General features: G+C 40.3%; 1 protein-coding gene across 3 annotated transcripts in view; it reads left to right on the top strand.

Moving 5' to 3' along the window:
- Positions 1-11,746: 11,746 nt before the first annotated feature.
- Positions 11,747-21,431, top strand: part of LOC134421341 (neurabin-1-like) — a 41,238-nt gene continuing 31,553 nt past the window's right edge. For 2 of the 3 annotated variants that reach the window (XM_063162148.1, XM_063162145.1), the window contains exons 1-2: positions 11,904-12,021; positions 12,544-14,385. In XM_063162148.1, the coding sequence (XP_063018218.1) occupies positions 12,799-14,385 (1,587 nt within the window). In that variant the 5' untranslated portion in view covers positions 11,904-12,021; positions 12,544-12,798. Of the gene's footprint in view, positions 11,783-11,903; positions 12,022-12,543; positions 14,386-21,431 lie in introns of those variants that run through there. The other variant, XM_063162147.1, reaches the window with a different exon arrangement.

Genomic DNA, 21,431 nt, shown 5'->3' with positions numbered 1-21,431 from the left:
TCAGATTACTTACTATGGTCTGGAAATGTTCAGGTCTTTAAATGAGGCTATATCTGCTGATGTGCAGCACTACTCAATTTAAATACAAAACCTGCTTAAAGGAAAAAAATTCAGGGACAGGGTGAAGAGGTCAATGTATATTTCCACCCCTGATAAAATACATGAAAAGCCCATGGAAAATAAGGAAGCTTCACTAAAAGCAAGTCATTACTGATTAATCTGGTGACCCTTCCTATGATGGATTTACAGCAGTGGTGGATGAGGAAAGGAAGACTGACATCATCTACCTATCAAAAAGCACTTGACACTGTCCTGCACAACATCCTTGTCTCTAAACTGCAGATGTGTGGGATGGATGGATGGATGGATGGATGGATGGATGGATGGATGGATGGATGGATGGATGGATGGATGGATGGATGGATGGATGGATGGATGGATGGAGTACTCAGTGGATAAGGAAATGGGTGAATGGTCACACTCAAGCAATTGTGGTCAGCGGCTTGATGTCCAAGTGGAGTCAGTGAGTACTGGCATTCTTTAGCATTTGCTATTGGGACAAAATTATAATATTTAAGAAAATACTATAATTTTTTAAATCCTGAGGACCTAACTCATATCTATGCAAACATCTAGCAATATTTTGATTTCCTTTCCTTTCTGAAGACAAGCTTGGAAGCAGCTTTTTCAAGAGTCAGGTAAAAACTCACTATGTTTTGTTGGGTTTTTTTATTGAAGAGGATATGATTCATATGAGGAATGCCAAACTAAATGCAGTTGTATAGCACAAATGTGGAAGTCAATAAAGCCTAGGATTTCTTAGAAATAAGCAGATCACACAATTATCAACAAAGATTGCGAAGTGTTCACTTCAAAAAAATTATAAGAAATTGAACACATGCTGTATCCAGTGCTACTCATTATTTCTCCATGCTTTACTGATTTAAAAATATGTCATACAAAGAACAATGCAAAGAAACCCCAAACAATCAAAAAAACCCAAACAAACAAGAAAAAAAAAGCTATGGCTCTTTTTTCTTTTAAAATTGTCCCCAAAAAAGGGTTTTACTTCGAAAGGTTTTTTATTTCTCCGTAGAACAAGGTGTTAATGTTAATCACCTTGTTACACTCCAAGCTGGGATAAAGAAACCCTCACTGGGCATATTTCTTCTTCTGCAACACATGCATGTAAACAATTGCTTCTGGCATGGAAGTTCACTGGAGGGTAAATCAAAATAGAAGTTTGCTATCAACATTTGGTTTGCTTCTGTTAACATCAAACCAAACAAGTTTGCAAATTTTTTCTTTTATTAATCTGTATGCCCTGAAACACTGGAGTCACAGAAGGGGTGACACTGGCTTCTTCACAAAACACCACTAAGTGATGGCATTCCTTCCCCATGATCTGATTGAGATTGTGGCCTTATATGCAAGGCCTCAGACAATGTCAAACAGAATATTAAAATCTAATATTTTCTAATCTTTTGACATGTGTTTTTAGATTTCAGGCATTTTTCTCACATTTGTTCCAGTGCTATAACTGAAATAATTTCATGCCAGATAAATATGCTGACTTTAGTGTAAATTCAGATATTCATATAAAAATATTTTCAGATTAGCTTGAAATGGCTTCTAAGTAGTTCTAAAATAAACCTATGACAGAATAATAGCTGTATTGCCTGTAATAGTAAATCTACTACTAACAGATCATAGAACCTGTACTGTGCTGGGGAAGTATGACTTGGCCTGACTTACCCTCATTTTTGAGCATGTTCTAATAACATTTGAGCTGAAGTGAGTTGCAGACTCCCTAACCCAAACAGGTTTAACAGATGGTACAATGATGACCCCACACTGTGGTCTAGACAGGCAAACAAAATAACTGCAAAATAGAAAGAAGCCTCCAGAGCAAGATAAAATACAGACTTTGGTGAAGATGAACAAGGGGACTCTGGGGTATATAAGAAATTTATACATTAAATTTAAGTATGTTTTATAGAATAATAGTTTTTCTTGAGATGTGATGAGACCACATTGATGGCTGCGCCTGTTGGATAAAGCAGAGGTTTGAACAGATTTTCAGACTTACTGCCTACACAAACTCTGGATCTCCTCCACAGTCCATAAGTCCAGCAAAGACAAGCCAGAGATAACTACTGACCTTAAATCTACTCGAAGTGCTTTCTTTTGCAAGGATATTTTCCAAAACTGGCTTTATCCTAAGCAGCAAAATCATGGATAGAAATGACTGGCATGAAACATGGTGATTTTTTTCTTTCTATGATAATTTTTTCCTTTAAAACTTTTATTTTAACAGTTAATCATTTTTTTAAAAAAGTCTATCTCTAAATTGAAAGTTTCTCATTTTGTACCTTTAATTCAATTAATTTTGAAGTAAGAAGAAAAGTATTTTTGATTGTTTCCTGGTGCCTAGCTCGGGGCCTGAGAGGCAAGCCACAGACAGGTGCAGTTAGTGGACAGATTACAGGGTGCAGAAAATGTACAAAAGGCCATGGCTGATTACAGGTTTTTTCACATGAACTTCATCTTGACAAATGGATGAATATGAATTTTTGTACTAATTTGAAGAAGCTTCAAGTCACAGTCTTATTTTAAAGAGAAGATGGCTCAAAAATTCCTCTTTTTTTTATATGTATGTATTTAAGCACAAGAGAAACTTTGTGAAGAAACAGAATAAGAACTTTTTATGACTACAAGCTTTTGTTGGCTAGGAATAAGCTAAGGAGAGTGATGAACAAGCTATGTAGCTCTCACCTTGTGACATCTAATAAAATCTTCAAATATAACCACAATGGCACTCAAATTTAAAGACAACACTTTATTATTGCACTCCTATCCTGTTCTTTTTCTAAATTTCCCCATACCCAGAGAGGGTCAAATTTCACTGTAGTAGTGTCTGGGAGCGTGGCAGAGCTGTGCTCATTTCCATCACCTGAAATGGGTGTGAAGGAATCTACACCAAACAGAACCAGCTCAACACTTCTGCCTCAGTTTATGAAAGTGAACTAAAGCTTTGTGGCACATAGAGAAGCATGACTACAAAGTGAGGCCAAATATGCAGAGTCTGATTCCAGTAGAGTTAACTTGGTCATATTTTGAACATCTGTGAAGTCTAATGTGAATTGAATGTTAAGTAAATCAACTTATTTTATTAGTAGAGCATGGCATATTGCCATTTATTTCAACTCAACTTCTTTTCCACATCACATGCCTTTTCATACATACCTGAAAGATGCTATTTCTGGAGTAATTTCCAAGGGTTTTGCTATGTTTATGGAACTGGTTTTAGTCTTTTCTCAGAAAATCTGGGTAGTTACACCATGTGTGCAAAGCTTTCACAGCAGAGAAAAAACTATGAAATCAACATGAGTGAAACAACACGGAGATGACTCTGGTCAAGTTTAAAATTCCCTCTTTAGCCTGGGGAGTCTTTTGGGTTGAAAGACAGATGCTGAAAAATAACACTACAAGTCAAACAATTAAAGTACAAATAGACAAGTTATTGAGCATTTGTTACTGTAGAGCTGAATGTTGCCTAGTCCGCATCTCAGAAATAATTTTGGGAAGAAACATAGAAGGTAGGAAGCAAGAAATATTTTCTGACTATTACTGAAGTTAAAAAATGGGCAGCTACTTGGAAATGCTCAGTGGCTTGGAATATCAGCCCAAGCACTGGGGAATGACTTTGTGGAAAGGTTTGCAGCCAAAATCATCCAGTGCACAACTGTGCTTCCAAAACAGATCTTCCAAAAGCATGCTAGGTTATTGTGTGACCTGCAAATAGGACACACATGCACATATACAAGGACTTGGGTTTTTGCTGACAGTCTAAGTCTCCTTGGACCTAAGTCTTCCGAAGTCTCATTAGGACACCAGTCTTTGAAAGGATTGCAAACACAACATAATTTACACTATTAGCACACTTTACCACAGGGCTATGATCTCCACCTAGAGCTGTAGGGACAATAAATGTATCTGAGCTAAATTGTGCCTTAAGGCAAATACTCTCTTGATTCTATGTCCTTCCTGTTACATCTTGTGATGTTTTTCTGTACTCATCTACTCATGCCATAAGACATCCATGTGAGCAGCTCTGTGGTTTTATTTTCATGTTTAAATCCTGTTGCTGTAATCAGCTTTTTTGTAACCTAAACAGCAGTTGTTGTGACCATACTAAAGTACAGCTTTTCAGGCTCAGCATGTAACTCTGCTGTTAGAGGTTTAAACCTCAATGTAGAGAAAGTCTATAATGAAAGTGAAGCTCTCATTTCCTATGATTCAGCATAGCTGTACTTGAGAATTACCCAGTTTTGCTTCCTGTGCTGTGACATTTGAGACCTGCCCTTGCCAGTGGAAGGCTATGGATTTGCCAGCTCAACATTTTAGATGGTATCACAGTCATGGAAAACCTCTGCCTTAGTGCTGGCTTGGAGGCAAAGATACACCAAGTGAGTATGTGGAGTGGCTTTTAAGGACTCTGCTCATGAACCTCATCAAAATCATGTTAATTTCAGAGGCAACATGATTGTATAATTATCTCAGTGCACTTTAGATTAATTGACAAAGACATTCTTGTTTAAAGTATTATTGAAAATATTAAGACTCATGGTGTAAAGAGGTATTAAATGCAGACACAGAATTTTTAAAAATCAATAAGTTGACTTCTGACCACTAGTTGTACTATACTACTACTTAAATGAAGACACAGAAATAAGTGTTTTGTCCCTTAAATGAGAACATCCTCAGTAAATTTTGCTGTAAGAATAACACTAACAATTATACAGGAATGATATTTTTAACAGTTTGTTTCTACAGGATATTTAGTTGAAGGCCCCTCAGTTTAGTAGCTATCTCTCAATGGTATTTCCTGCATTAAAAGTCCCTGTGAATAGCCTTTCATCCTTCTGTTCCAAAAATCAGAAATACAAAACAAGCTTTGCAGGAAACCAAATTCTGGAATAGCTCTAGATGTGACACCTAGGAAATCAGCCAGTCTGATTCCAACCCCTGTAAAAAAAGACACTTCAGCCTACCAATAAAAAACCACAGTCTTTGTTTATCTTCCCAGGGAGTGCTGATATGCATCTTGAATATGTCTAATTGCATCAATATTCTGTCAAAGTGAATCCCTTAGTAGTAGCTGCTGAAACAGTGACAACCCACCAGTTGCTAATGATGTTTTTAAAACTGTTTTAGAAGTGACAAGGCAAATGTCTGATAGCAATTTTCAAATTAGATCAGATTTTTCAACTAGTGATTGTCAGGTCTTTCTCCTGTGCAGATGCAGTTAAGGCCTTCTATTCACCAGGTTCTATTCTTTCAGTCATCTTAGAATAGCATTCTGATTGCTTCTGACAGATCACCTGTTTGCTTGGATTGGGGGAATTCATGTTTCTTTTTCCCCACTTGCTGTAGCCCTTACAGTAGGAAAGACTTCAGTCATAAGTTTGCTATTTCTTGGTACATCTGGACAATGTATTATTGAATTCAAAACCTAAATTAAAAATAAGGGGGGAGAGGGGTGAGGTTCAGTTTAAATGAAATGCATTTTTTTTATTAAAAAAAGAAAAAAAATTAGTTTCTGTTAATGCAAAATGTCTTCTTTAGTCTAAATTTATCACTTTATACATATTTTGTCCTGTTAAATTTTTTTAAATGAGAAATTTATTTTCAAAATAAAACATGAATGTTTTGATTTGGAAATATCAAAATAAGCTCTAAATTTGGCTAAAAAATATTTTCTTTGTGGTGTAATTTGTATCCTATATCTAAATTCTGTGTTCTATTTTATCTCATCTTTTGTTTTCACTTTTTTTGATATGGTTATCATCCAGATTTACCTACACAAAAATAACTGAATTTTTAACGCTTAATTTGTTTCATGCAATGTTTTTTAACTTTTAATGTTTTATTACTTTTTTCTATGTATATTCTAAATCTAGATGGTGTCAAGCAATCTTTGGACTGATGGAATTTCAAAATACTGCCTTATTTATTTGAAAGTATTAATGATTGAAAGAAAGAGCTCACCTATCTGTAAGATTATGCTTCTCCTTTTTGTTTTTTCTAATATAACTAATACTTCAATATGAAAGCTACAGAGAATGCTTCTGATTTGCTTTTAAAGTGCATTGGTTTTGTTTTAGATGGCAGTCTAAACTCTAGGCTCTGTATACTTCTCTCTTTGCTTATATATAGCTATGATTTAAGAAATACTAGGGAATATGAATATGACAAATAAGATACCCTATTTGGACTTAGTTTCAAAGCATTTAAGGTCATCTCTTATCTGAAAAATACTTTAGGTATGTTATGCAAACATAGAGAGGCATAGCAAACACTTGGGTTTTGTACAGAACTGCTTGGTCAGACAGAAACTAGTGTTATCAGACTAAAAAATTGTGCTGTGAACTCTAGTATTGAAGTAGCCAGTGAACCTCCCAATGTGTGTCTCTTGGCTGACTGACTTTGGCTTTAAGAAAGATACAACTTCAAAATAAGGCTTTTCTTGTGACTAATACATTCATCAGGTTTCAGTCCTGTGTGACTTATACAGGATTATCTGGAGGCTTATAAGGGGTGATCTCTTGCTGTAGCACTTCCTTTGACTGATCTTGCAAGGTCTTTCTTTCTCCTCTCTCCCTCCGGATCCCTATTTTTAAGAAGCTGGTAGGAATGTAACTATTGTTGAAAACTCTCAGCCTGTGTCAAATCTGGTTGAACCAGTTGGCCCATTTTCACAAGTCCTTGCAGAGTAGGAGACGCTCAGATGCAAACAGAGACTGTACAACAGCATGTTTCTTGCACTGGAAATCAGTTAAATCAACAATAACCATAAACTTTATTTCTTAAAATCCTGTAAATCCTGTAAAAGCTATGCCAACAGTACTGCAGTTACGAAGCTGGAAAATGCACTCACAGAGTTTTGTTTTCCACCAGCTTTCAGTGGGGCGCTGTTATTGAGATTCCTGCCTCCTTGTCAGGCTGACATCTGTTTTTTGTGCTTGAGAAACCCAGCATGGTCTTGAACCACCATTTCAGACAATTATACAGTGTGCTCACTGCTTTCCTCCCTTGTTCTTTTTCACTCATGAATTTGACAATGTAGCAAGTGAGCCTGATGGTTTGGACACTTCAGGAATGGGGCTTGAAAGGGGAGGAAACTCTCCTGTTCAGCCTTCCTGGCAATAAATAACTGCCTTTCTTTTTTAAAATGCAACTTTGAAATTCAACTGCCAATATTTCACTTTGAGGCTCAGGAGATTCTTGAGACTTAAGAAACTCTTCTACGTTTATCTTCAACACGTCTTGGAGCTGTAACATAGGGAGTTTTGCTCAGTTTGCAAAGACCATTAGCAACATGTGCTGGCAGGCCAGCTGTGCTCAATGCAGGTTTCAGTGATGTTCCACCAACCTTCATTTAACATTCGTGGTTCTGTGGCCAGAAGATGTGGTCAGGGTATTAATTCAGGGCATTTCTGGGGAACAGCATCTTTGGTGGGCTGTAGGAGGATGTAATAGAGCTAATTATTAAATTCACCTTTCTGCAGGGAGGACCTATGAGTCGATGAGAGAACAGCAAAGAAAATACTGATTTATTAAATTTAATCCAGCAAGGTAGACACTGCTGTATAAGTCACCAGAAAGGCCCCTCTCTGGAGCTGTGCATGACAGGTATGTTGGGGAATGAGAGAGGGCAGCCCTTCTTTGCTGGAGCTATTTCTAAAATTCCATTTCATATCCCATGTTAAAAGTTTGCTGTGACATATATACTACTGCAATGAGAGAGAATCAGGCAAGCTGAAGACTTGAGTCCTGAATATCGATATCTTGTTTATTCACTGCTCCACTAGGATAGTTACTTGCACTAAAAATAAATCTTGTTAAGGTTTGCACTGATAGTGATTTTTTTCTAGATCAGAGTGCTAGTTATAGGATATATATTAGATAATTGGACTATAAAATAAAGCATCCACCAGTAAGCACAGCTCTATCCAAAGGGCTTTTTCTATATAACTTGGCTCAGCTGACCACAGAGTGGGAGAATGGGAGAATGGGAGAGTCTCAGGAGTCACAATAGCAGGAGAAGACAAGAATAAAGCTGCAGGATTAGCTGTGAGTTATTTCAGCTTGAACCACTGCATTTGTTTTACCTGTGCTTCTGGAATGTGCTGGGGAGCAGGTGAGGAAAGAGAATCAAAACCTGCAGTAGGCACTGATTCACCCAAACCAGTGTGCCTGCACTCACACTTTGCACACCACTCACACCCACTCACACTCTTGCACACCCACTCACACTCACACTCTTGCACACTACTCACACTCTTGCACACTCACTCACTCTCACGCCCTTGCACACTACTCACACTCTTGCACACTTGCTCACACTCTTGCACACTCGTGCACACTCACTCATGCTCTTGCATGCTACTCACACTCACACTCTTGCACACTACTCACACTCATGCACACTCACACTCACACTCTTGCACACTCACACTTGCACATTCACTCACACTACTCACACTCAAACCACTGTGCCTTATTAAAATAAATATTAAACATGTATGTCATCATACACAATCTTGAAGAACAACACAAGGATGTCTCAGGCTTTCTTCATGGCATGCAGTAATTGTCACATTAGCCAGCACAATTTGGATGAAACTGAGTCAAATTTAATTAGCTCTTCTTTAAAGCATTTCTTCACCCACAGCACTTGTAGTCTTTAGGATCCTGCTGCACAATTGTAATGCTGTACACAAATTGCTGTTAGGAGAACCCCATTTGAGATCTGCCCAAGTTTACCATCACATTCTGTAACTCTTACCACAGTGGTGCTCTGATTTTTGTTTGTCACTTTCTTCTAGGGTATCTTTGCATCCTTTTTCACGGATGACATGCTGGCTGGTCCAGCCCTTAACCCTGGGAAATGTCTTTCATGGATTTGACCATATTTTGATGTTGAGCTTTTTTCCAGCAGATTTTTGTTCCATATGTGTCTGCAGTCATTGCTGCATTGCCTTTACCAAATTACTTGAATCTCTTCAGCTGCTCTGAAACTTTTTGCTCCTCCTTTATTGATCAAATTTTATTGACCATTAAATACAGTTTTGGGTTTTAGTTCTACTTTATTTTAGTGAAGAAGTGCTACAAAGCAATGAATGCAAAATGCTATTTTATTATTTTAGTTTTGTGTTTAACATAAGTAGTCTTCTGCAATTACATCTTGCTTTTTTAATTCTGATAACTGAAATCACAAAATTACCTGCCAGACTTACAGAAGGTGCTCTATTTCAAATTCAGAATTGCTGTTTGAATTATACTGAATATGACTGAAATACTTCCAAAACATTTTAATTGTTCCTTAATGACAGAAAAATATTTTCTTAAAATAATCTTCTAATCTTCATTACCAACACAACTTCATATACAGCAACACTTTTTTTCCCCAAGAAGACTTTGTGCTGCCAAGCTTCCCATTCAAATACCTTTTTTTTCTTAAGCCTAGGTAACAAAATGTAGATGCTTCTTTCTCAGTGCAAACCATTTGCTTACTCACCGTTATTTCATCATCTTTCAAGGAAAGTGCCACAGACTGAATGTGTAAGATACTCTTCCCAGATTTTATTGCAGTTATTCACTATGATGAAATCACAAACTACGTCACCTTCCCAGACTTATTGCTCAAAATCCAGAGGTCTTTATCTTGAATCCTTCCCACCTTTTTAATAATTGTTTCAATAAAGAAATCTATTTTTTCTTTCACATTCACATTCCACTCATCTTGAATGCAATTCAGTCTTTCTCACTAGAAAACCCAGAAAGCTGACCTAGATAAATATTGTCCTTCCTAAGCAGAACAGCTAGGTAAAATAACCTGTATATTTTCCTAATTAGGATGGGAAATCGTGAAGAAATAGGAGTCCTTTGATGCAATTAAATCTGTTTTCAGGATTTCTAATTACAATTCCTGCTTTCTCATTTGTGGGAGAGTTCAAAACACAAGAGTACCTTCCTGCTCCAATCTCTTTAAGCCAGCACCCAGTACAAAGGCCACGGGCTCTCCTGAGCGTGGTTCAGAGCTGCTTTGGGCTTTGTTTTTATGTTGTTCCTGAACTCTTGCCGTTTTTCCTTGGAATAGTCTCCTATACACTGCCAGGTTCCCTGATCAGAATGCAGAATGTTCTCTGCCCACAATGCTTAAACTGCTGAGCAACCTTGCACATACCTTTGGTTTGTGAAAAAAAAACATTTGCTTAGTAGCTTCTTGTAGACTATTTATTGAAAGATGGTGGTTAAGCCTTGCAATTTCAACCCAACCTACAAATGGTATATGAAGGACCACCTCTGTAACATGTAGGAGATCACCTCTGCATATTCTTGATAAGGCCTACATATTCAAAATATGAAACATTTGTTGCTCTTACAGTGAAACTGCATTAAAATTTTACTCAAAATGGTGTTACCAAGTGTATGTAAGACTGCTAATGGCAGACTTTGATGAAATTCCACTACCCTTGTAATGTTTGAAAAGACAGAAGAAAGCCTGAACAATGTTGTCTCTGTTTTGGAAAGACTGTTATATCAATAATAAGATTTATTTTATTGTAAAATCATTATTAGGGTCATTTGAAACTGCATCATAGATTTTAGATCAAGCTGTGAAATATCATAATATAGATGTTAGATCAAGCTTGTGACTCCAAGTTAAGCCAAAGTCAATTAGGATGTCTGGGAGAATGTATAAATTTCACCATAGACTTGAGTAATAAACCAGTGAAGCTTTTTTTTTTTTTTTTTTCTCAAGGAGGTAAGTATTTAGTCTTCTAAATAACTGTTACACAATTTGCTGTCAGGCGCCAACAACAGTTCCATGTAATTGGTAACTACCAGTACTCTTCTTCTGTGCTCTTCTATTAATTTTGTGTGAGCTTTATTCATATGGAAGGAACTGCAATCGAAATTAAACAGTCGTCCAAATCCAGTCTTCGATAAATAGGTTGAAGCCAGTGCTTTTATGTGGGCTAAGAAACGAGAGAACTGAATGTATGGAACACTGCTTTCTAAACTGCGGTTATTACTGCCTGGGGCTATCAATGATGAGCAAGAGTTTCCCGGCCTTGGGGAGCTGCAGTGCCTTCCCGCCCGGGGAGCGTGCGAGGGAGCCCCGAGGGCTCAGCCCCGTTCCTGCGCGGACACGTCAGGCCGTCCCGGGGCAGCAGGTGGACCCTCCTGTGCTCTGACACCGACCTGCTCGGGAGCGGCTAACACCAGCTCGATTTTTGAAAGGAAGAGGGGGAAAAGGAAAGGTTTGGCACTGTTGTTACTTCAACTGTCCGAGCCTCGGTCGCGGCAGCTGTCGCTCTCCGCGCCGCGCTGGCCGCCCGGGTTTGAAAGTAGCGCGCAGCATCACGGCAGCTCGGCGCTCGCCTTTCTCCAGCGTCCCTCGCCCCACTGTCTCCAGCTCCCCCGGCGGAGGCACCGGTGAGCGCTCGGGGCCCACCGACGCTGCCCCGCGCCGGCTCGCCTCGCCGACATGGTATCACCCGAAACCCGTATCCCGCCATGGCGTGGTATATCCCGGCGCGGGAGGCGCTTCCCTCGGGCCGGTCGTGCCCGCCGCCCCCAGCCCGTCTCTTCCGTGGAGCTGAGAGCGGAGCAGGGGCGCGCCCGCCGCTCCCTCTCTTTGTGTGCGAGCGAGGCAGGGAGCGCGCGCGGGCGGGCCCGAGACACAGCGCGGAGGAGGGCGCGGAGCAGCGTGAGGCCGGGGAGCGGCGCGGGCGGGCAGGCGGCGGTTCTGAGCGCGCCGCGGGGGCGGGAGGAAGGTGGAGTGAGGAGAGCGGGGCGGCGGCAGGGCGGAGGGGGGGTAGGAGGGAAGCAGAAAGAGAGAGAGGAAAGGCGGGCGGCTGTGGCGGCGGATAATGATGGCGTGGTGTGTGCGGCCGCTGGGCGGCTGGGAACGCTGAGGCCAAGGAGGCGCAGGACCCCCGCCCCCAGGTAGGCTGGCTCGGAAAGTTTGGGGCGAGGTACCGGGGCGGCTCCGCTGCGCACCCCGCAGGCCCCGCGGCGCAAAGCGCCACCACGGGGAAGCCCCAACTTGGGGCCGAAACTTGTGGCTTCCCCCGTTGCGGGCGGCGCGGGGAGCCCGGGCCCCTCCGTCCTGCCCCGCCGCGGTGCGGGCGCGCGGTCCGGCCCGGGCCCGGCCTCCCCCGGGCGGCAGGAAGGGCTGGCGCTGCCCTCCCCCGCCGCCGCCCGAGCCGGCCTGGCCTGGCCCAGCCCGGGACGGCCCTTAGCGGAGGGGCGGCAGCCGGAGGTTGCGGGGGGGCCGCCTGCCGCCGCATCCCTCGCCAGAGCCGTCAGGTCGGTGCGCGGGGAGCAGCTGGGTCCGCGCGTCCCGGCCGACACAATGGGCTTTATCCCGCAGAGAGGTCTTGGGCTGCGATTCCCAGCCCGAGTTTTGGATTCGTGTCACACGCCGGCGAGGCCCCGAGTTAATGGAAACTCTCTGTCTCTCTGCAGATGGCTTTCCGGATCCCGCGATCCGCGCTGGGGATAACTCCCGATGTGGCCATTCACGCGCTTTGATTTCTTTCTCTCCACGTAGCGTCCCCTGCGCTCCATTTCAATGCGAGCAGGGAGGCTGACTGAGTGAAAGGCTGCTTTTGGGATCTTCTCTGGGATATACACTGCCTGGTGTTGGAGGGTGGAAGCTTTGTGCTAGGGAATCGTTCTTCCCATTCTTCTTAAGGAGTGGAGGGAGCTTCCTCTTCAACAATGATGAAAACCGAAGGCAAGGGGGAGAGGACTTTAAGAAGCGCTTCTCCACACCGAAATGCTTACAAATCTGATTTCCATGCTATCAAATGCTCTTTTGATGGTGTAAACAATCCTGACAACGCTTCCAACAAAACAGGCTTGCATCAGAAGCTGAGCACCTCTTCCAATGGAGGGGGAAGTGACCCGCACAGTCGAGGCAGAGCTGCCACTTACGGTAACAGAGTACACAAGATCAAAAATATGTTTCTGCAAATGGGAAGCTCTTGTGAAAGCAATCCACCGGCTGATACTAAACGGGGCACGGCAGCGGAGTATGGATCTTCTCCAGGTAGTCCATCTTTTCTCATTGTCCAAAAAAATAATCTTCTTAATACAAGTACCAGCCCCAGTGGCAGTCCTGTGGATTCAACGTCTGTGTCTTCTTCTGCTGACAAAGTCATCCGTAGCAACGATGAGGCAGACTTGGACAAAGTAGCCCTGGCAGAAAAATTTTCAGAGACCAGGAAGCTCTTCGAGAGAAATATAAAACAACGGAGCTCAGTGGACAGATATTCCCCCAGCAAATGTGAAAGAAGTGAAGATAAGAGGAGACATGGTTCAGCTTCTGATTGCAGCAATGTGGTGGATCACTTCAGTTTTAATACAGAAGCAAGTCCTCCAGTTGTACTGGAGAAGGCTGAAAATCAAAGTAATGAGGAGTTGAAGCAGCAACATACTAACAGTGGTTCCAAATCTTCCTTCCTGAATGCAGGGCCCATTTCTAGGAGGCTGGAAAGCTTTCTGGGTGACAGTGATACTGAAGAATGCAAAGAAACTTCCAAAAATGATAGTTCTCCAAGTCAGGACCCTTTGAGAGGCCAGCAGACTTTGAATTCATCTGCTATTGCTGAAGGATGTCGGGAGAAAGGTGCATTCCCCAAAGCGCCTGAGACCTGCAGAGATGAGCCGAGCAAGGCACTGGGAAAAGACAAAAGAGAGCAACTGGTACTTGAGAGAAGCCCGTGGAATATGGGCAGTATGCCGGCTCAGGAGGCTCAGCAGATGTCAGATAGTGTTTGCGCCTGGGTTTCTCCCACAGAGGTGACTTGCACAGAGCTGGTTGCACAAGATGAAACCTCAGGGCATGAAAAAAAAGGTTTGGAGAAAGATCACGTTGATGAAGAGAATCAGAAGCTCACATGTGATCTACAGGAAGGGAAGAGAAGCAACTATGCCTTGGAAGTGGTAGAAGAGTTTATGGATGGCAGCAAGACCAGATGGGAAGAAGAAGGAGATGGGATGTCTGTAAGAGATGGTCCAGCTCCACAAGTACAGGATGTTCTAGAGCAGGAAGAGGGTACTGAAGAAGAGGAGCAAGTGTTAGAAAAGCAAAGTGAGGACTTCAGTGATTTTGGAATAGAGAATGCAGCTTTTGATGATGACAGGGACACAGAGCCAGAAAACCAAGAGCCTGAAGGCAGAGAAATTTTGGAGGGAGAGGAGGACTATATGTATGACAGCGAATATGAGGAGTTTCCTGGACTTTCTGAAGAGGAAGATCCAGCGCCAGACCGAAAAGTTAAGTTCTCAACAGCTCCTATCAAAGTAAGTACATTTGAGTTTTCTTTTTTCTTTTTAAATTGTTTTGCAGTCAGAAATACTCAGGAAATAAATTTTGGGTGTTTTGTGGGTTTTTTTAGGTTCTAAAAGCATTTAAGAATTGTAAGTTTATAGCTTTTTTTCAACACTAAGTATGAGAGAAGTTACCACTTCAGAAAACTTATTAGTTAGTCTCAAGTGATTTCTTAATAACAGCTGCTTCATAAGATAGTGTAGTGAAGCACATGAGATCTTACTTGCTGGACTTTTTCAGCAGCAGATACAAACACCTTGACCTTTAATACTTTAATTTTTTTAGAATTGAGGCATTGCGTTAGGAATTATTGTTTTCAGTTTTCCTTTTGGCACAAAAGTTAAAAAAAAATCCAAACAACCCTCCCCCCTCCTCCCTGAAAACTTTGATATTCAACTTCAGACTTGTTTATGGAATGAACTATAAGAAAATATCAAATGACTGGTTCTTGTATTTTAAGATTCTAGAATTCTCTCCAATAATAATCATATATATGTTGTTTGGCTCTAATACTGATAAGGTGAATAAGCCATAGGAGTGTTAACTTGATTATTTTGGAGTTACGAAGTTGCAGAAGTCAAAGTTATAGAGCAGACTGGCTAATGAGGAGTAGTGTAAGTTCTAACTTGAACAAATTAAAAAGACTTATGTGTCTGATCTTCCTCCACCAAAAATACCCACAAAATAAGTTGCTCCACAACTCAAGCCATGTTCACCCATAGTCTCTTTCCAGACTTGAATAATTCTAGTCTCTGTTAAACTTTGGAAGGAGAATTGGGAGACATGGACAAGGGTAGAAGGGGGACTGTACAGACTTTCCTCAGAATGCTTCTCTTCTACTATCACATGACTGAAAGAAATAACTATTAATAAAACAGCTTTTACATTTTGTTCTTAGAGTCAGGACTCATTTTACTGATCAGAGGGATGTAAAAATTCTGTTGACTCTTGAACTTCCCACAGCACAGAGCTGTAATTTCCCAGTTTGCTAACACACACTAGTGCTGTACCCAAAAAGATGTTTTGATCGTGGCAAAAAAATTTGGCAAAATGTGAGTTTTGTTGCGTGTGGGTTTTTTTTATAGTCTCTCCATAGACAAGCTGACTTTATATGGCTTTCTTCTAGTTGATGTTGCTTTAGTGGTGACCTGGAGCAGTGAAGGGGAGAGTGCTGCTATTGAAAACTGCATAATGAGTCTGGTTGGGGCTGGGAGAGAGCCAGAGGGGCATCAGTCCATTTCTACATGCATTTGTGCACTCAGTATCTGAGCAAAGTGCCGAGTAGAGTCTACTGTAAATGTGTTAAGTGACTTCCTGCTGTAGGCAGGGTTTTCCTGATCATTGCTGATTTCCTACTGCAGCAGCGGCCCTTAACAGACTTCTGCCTTCTTTGCTGTGCCTATACCAGACATAATTGAGAGCCCCGGTAGAAATCTCAGTGCTAACTGTGATGGTAGCTCTTGTGTAGACAAAACTCAGAATTTGGTAACAAGCACTGCTCAATTATAGCTGCTTCTCTGAAAGCAACAGGAAGCAACCTGTCTCAGATTATCATTTACACAATCAAGAGATGAATGGTTAGAAGCAACTGGTAGCGGTTTCCTATGAAAAATAACAGTTCTTGCCAGAATGCCCCACTTGGATTGACAGAATAAACTGTACTTAATAGCAATAGCGTTATTGAGATACTTTTTAAGGCCCTTAAATTGAAGCTTGTGATACTTGCCTTCCATTATCCCCTTTCAGTGAAACTTGACTGTATCTTTCCTACATTGGGTATAGGGATCTCTTTCTATGGGTCATTTTCAATAGGTTTTCCCTCTTTGTTCCTTTTGCCTAAGCAATGATTTCTGTTCCCATGTCTGCCTTTTTGCTTCATGTTTCTATTATAATTAGTGGGAATAAGTCCTGGTTATATGGTTTTTGGGATTTGTATTCTATAAAATAAAGAATTCCAGCTTTTTATGCCTACCCAGAACTTTCTTCAATTCTGTATTTTTAATATCTCAATAACCTTTTAGAAAATCCCAGTTTTACCCTACAGAAGGAAATCTCTCCATCTTTCTTCATAGATGGTGCATCTTAAATTGGAAGAGAAAAAAATATCTCATTGGTAGCTAAAAGATTATTCCTGGTCCCTACCACAGCTTTGAGCTGTGCCATAGTGAGAAATGTATCCTAGTAGCTTCTTCTTTCAGCTTTATTTAGACTAATAAGTTTGACTAAAATGTGAGTACCATTTTCAGACATTTGTAGCCACTAGAGAAGGTCTATGATTCTTCTCCTCACAGATGTTCCTGAGAGAGGCCAGGCTGCCCTTGCATGCTTGCTGCTTTCATTCTGAATCTCTAGTGATGACAAAGAAACCATCTGTGTCTCTTGCAGTTGCTGTTTAGCAGGTATCTGGTAGAGGTGAAGAATTCAAAATGTTCAGAGTGTATTGGGCAAGAAAAAGCACATTCTCAGATCTGCAGCATTCTGCAGTGAGGGAGCCTTGACCGTTGAATTTGAAATCTGCAAAAGGGAGTTTGGATATGTCTGTCAGTAATGGGTAGAACTTAAGACATCTTAAAAACAGCATTTATACTGCTGCAACAAAGAGAACTTTATTAATATTTCTGTTTCAAAGCTTCTAGTCATTAGTAATATTGGCAAGTTTATTGGGTAAAAGAAGGAGACTGTGGAGCTCCCAGGGGTAGCTAACACTGTTAGCACTGCAGCTGACCTGTGGTGGAGGTCTGTAATTGTTGACATCTGTAGCAGGGCTTGGGAACATAATTTGATCTAATAATTTCAGGAAAGATGGAACAGAATTACACAATACTCTGTTGTTTTGTGTTGCCCTGTGCCTGTGAAAGCAAGCACAGATGAGACTTTTTAAGTGTTTAAATTCCATAGAAGCTGTTGATAAACGATATATGGGATTTTTTTACTTGCTGTGGGTGACCAGACTCTCTTAAGTCCTGCTGCTGTTTGATCTTTCCAGATGCTGGGGAACATTTTATCTCGGTTCTTGTTTTCCTGGAGTAGTTTAGAGAGTGATACAATACAGTTATTAGCAGAACTTTGCAGCCTGGGTTTGTGTTATGGTACATGAGCAATTTTTAGTCTCTTGTTGCCACATATGAAGCCAGTAAGGAATGTAAAGCACACTTGCAGTCCAAGGTATTTGCAAGGGAACTGAATTTGCCTTTGTGTTGAAGTTTTCTGAGTGAACTGTGTAAACAATCAGCATTACACACAAGGCAAATAACATCAGGTAATTCTTCTGTCATCCCTTTATATTTCATTTTGCCTTTGTAATGTAGATGTTAACTTGCTGTCAGTTATGAGATTACCTTGAAAGGCTTTAATTAACATAAATGTAATGACTGAGTGCTGTTTGATGTTTGTCATTTTGAAACTTTCTGTTTGGAAAACAAATGCTTGTTTTCAAATTGAGATGTTTTCACCTCTGACTGTGTCAAACAAACTTTGTCCTCCAAGCCTTTAATAGCACAGTGACTAACTTCTGAAATGATTTATGATCCTTAGAAATTCTGTAGCTCAGGTAAGCTGAAAAGATAGTACAGCTGCTGCTGCTGTTTGCTTCTATTTACTTATCAGTGTTATCTAATTTATGTTGCATGGGAGTGTCTGTTCCCAGCTTTTTGTGAATAGTAATATATTTTGAGCTGGTTTAGTCAAGAAAGCAGTTCAAAAAAGTAAACAGAACAAACCCCGAACCTTATAAAGATATTACTTTTATATTTGTCACAGCTGAGCATAAATTTGCTTCATAAGGAAACTGCAGGCAGTTTCACAGTCTGTGTGTTGTCCTAACCAGTCTAGTTTCAGCTGCTTCTGTGAGAACATGGGAATCCTTCCTAGTATTGCCATTTGTCTTGCACATCACAGTAAAGCTGTTCTGTGTATAGCTGGGCACAAATGGTGGTGGTGTTCAGCCTTTCCTATTCTTCAACGTTTTTTGTACAAAACTGCTTACTGTGGAAGTTAATGAAGAACTAAGTGAAGATAACCCTTGAATTAGATTTTGACAGCATGCCTGCAAATGCTTTTAGAAGATGCACTTTTAGGACATGCACAGATTTTCTAGGTCAGTGTGCAGACTGGTGTTTTAACACAATGTTGCAGTGTGGTGCTTCAGCTTCATACAGCCTCTGAGTTTGGAACTGTTTGTTCGTGTACTTACAGTGTCCTACACAACGAGGGGTACAAAATGCACTGCCTGGTTGAAGGTACCCAACCCTGAGTTCCTTCAGGAATTAGAGAATTGATGGCTGGTCAATTGTCAGCCATTGCTCAAGCACTTCTGTAAAGTACTTCTGTGGCACTAAGAAACAAGTATGTGATGTGGGTGAGGGTTGATGAAGGAAAACAGAGATTTGATTTGAGACCAGATTTAAACAGAATTGGCTTATATGTGGGAATAAATATTTTGTTTCTTGACAGAAATAATGTGTCTTTCCATACTACTTTGTTTGGGATCTTTTCCAATGACAATTTGCTTGTTTAATGTTATAGATTTTAATTGTTTTGAAGCTCCGTTTCTTAACATTATGACATTTGTAATGTAACATGAAACCAACTTCTCTTCATATTTTCATCTCAATCTCTCCACGGTGCTTTTCAGTGATTTTTCACAAAAAATAATTCTATTTTGTTCTGTCTGCATCTGACAGTATGGCATTCCTGCAACTTAACAGTATGAGAGATTAAAAATATGGGTAATAACTGGAGGAAGAAGGTATATATTTTCACACACATTTGAAATTTTTGTTGTTTTGGGGTTTTTTTTTTGAGAAAATATAATCTTTAAACCTTTATTGAAAGTTCAATTTTCATACAAGTAAAATCTTTCTTAAGTTAAATGGTTATTAAGCCTAAATGCATTTAAGTCTTCCCATAGGTTTACCTGTGTTACACAGTTCTGTGTTGAATCTTTCTGGTGCCTTTATGGTCCTTGTTTTTTGATGCTGTGATGGTTGTTCAGCTGGAACAAAGCTCTTTCAACTCAAGCTGTCTTTGGCTTTTTTCTTTTTTTAAACCAAACATCTTCTTGTTTCATTTTTAGTAAATGTTTGATATGTAATGTTTACAATAGTAGATTGATTTGACATTTCAGGAGTCTTTGGATGAGAGTCCTGTGCCAGGACATGAGGCTGTAGATCAGAAATCTGAATTGGAACAGAAAAAGTAAAGAATTTCTTTTTGTATCCTGGCTCACTGCTGGAGCAGCTGGACTCTCTACATTAATATCTCAGTGTATTTCCAACTGAATTATTCTGCAGATGCAGTTAGACAACATACCAACTGACTTGCTTAATGTATTTGATTATGCTAGAAAATTATATATATATATATAGAGAGAGAGAGAGAGAGAGTGTTGAGGTAATGGAGATCAGGTGAGGTTATCACCTGCCTGTCCCCACTCTCCTTTCAGTCCCTCCAGCTTTGAACTTCTAGAAGTTTCACCTGGATTTATTAGGAAGGAGAGAGGGGTTTTAAAAGGTACTTTTAAAGTACTGATTGGTTTGTTTGGAAAATTAGCCCTTGTATCAGAGGTGCATATTCATGGCCTCACTGATGACAGGGCTGCAGCTTTTGTTTAAGTTACTTGTTCTTTTTGGCTTAATGCTAGCTGATCACTACATATTCCCTGCCAGCATTTCCAGCCTGCACGGTTTTACTTTGTCAGAACAGCTGTGGGGAACAGGAGGGAGAAAAGGAGGTGAATATGAGGCACTTGAGGGTTTCATGGGAGATGATTAGAAGAAACACTGAGGAGGTGGTGGGGATCAGCAAAGATAAGCAGATTTATAGGAGACAAGTTCAGTAGATCAACAGTTGAAGTGCTGAAAGATTCAGTGTCTTTTCATGATGATTAGTGTTGTTACTATGTGAGAATACATTTCCTAGCCAGGTAAAAAATGAACCAGAAGTAGCTGAAACTTTTTTGCAGTTTACCTCTGGAGAGAAATAAATTAAAAAAAAAATTATCCCCTTTCCATATAATTCTAACAAAAAGAAAAGTGAACACTAAGAAGGATGTCAGTAAAAAGATCCTTGCTTTCATCTTATCTGAGTACATATTTTGTAATCCTGAAATCATGAGGATTGTGCAGAGGTTTTTACAGGGTTCTTACATTTTTATTTAGTATGAAAGTATTATGCAATATGTCAAATATCCTATTTTTCAGACATTTTCTTTCATCACCCTCTAATATGACTTGGCATAGTGAATTGACCCTTCTTTTTAGAGCTGGGGTATTGATCATTGCTAATGGTACTATTAATGCAGATTGGTTAATTGTATTAATGCAGATTAGTTAATTGAGTTGATCTGGTACCCCCGATGACAGGGTTATTTTGTTGTTTCTTCCTAAGGACTTTAAAATACAGGTGGACTATTTTTGTGTCCACTGTTATTCTTTTGAAGTTCCCCACAGTGATTTGCTTGCTGTTTCAATTTGGTCAGGCCAAGATTTTTGTTTTGGTGAATACCAAATAGATACATGTGTATCTGTGTGCATCGCCAGGGGTAAACTGATGGTACCAAGGCACCTGTGAAATTCACAGAGGTTTGTCATTGAGTCACTCTCTTTATACACATACCTAGCTTTCAGAAGCTAATTTTTTTTTGTGCTTCCTTTTATGTGGTATTTTGAACAGTTTTTGTTCTTATGGATATATGCTACTTATTTTGGAGCCTTTCAGTCTCTTTGTCAGTCAGAGAGCATAGCCACCTCAAGTTGAGTTGCTGGAGGAGTACAGCCAGGCCAGAGCAGAGCTCTTCTGCAGATGGGGATCATGGAGTGTCTCTGAACTTCTCTGAATACCTGAAATGAAATAAAATCAGTGCTCTGAATCTGAATGGATGCTTTTCTTTGTCTTCAATATTTCTTCCACTGGGATTGAAAAATTAAATGCTGAAAGTGAATGTTTCTCCTTCTCAAGTAGCTAGCATAACCTGACTGAAATAGATGCCATTATTGACTGTCTTGTTCTTTAGCAGGCT

This window comes from Melospiza melodia, chromosome 8 (assembly GCF_035770615.1).
Source record: "Melospiza melodia melodia isolate bMelMel2 chromosome 8, bMelMel2.pri, whole genome shotgun sequence".
In the NCBI taxonomy this organism is placed as follows: Eukaryota; Metazoa; Chordata; class Aves; order Passeriformes; family Passerellidae; genus Melospiza; species Melospiza melodia.
Note: the sequence above shows the minus strand (reverse complement) of the source record. Positions and strands in the feature narration are given on the sequence as shown.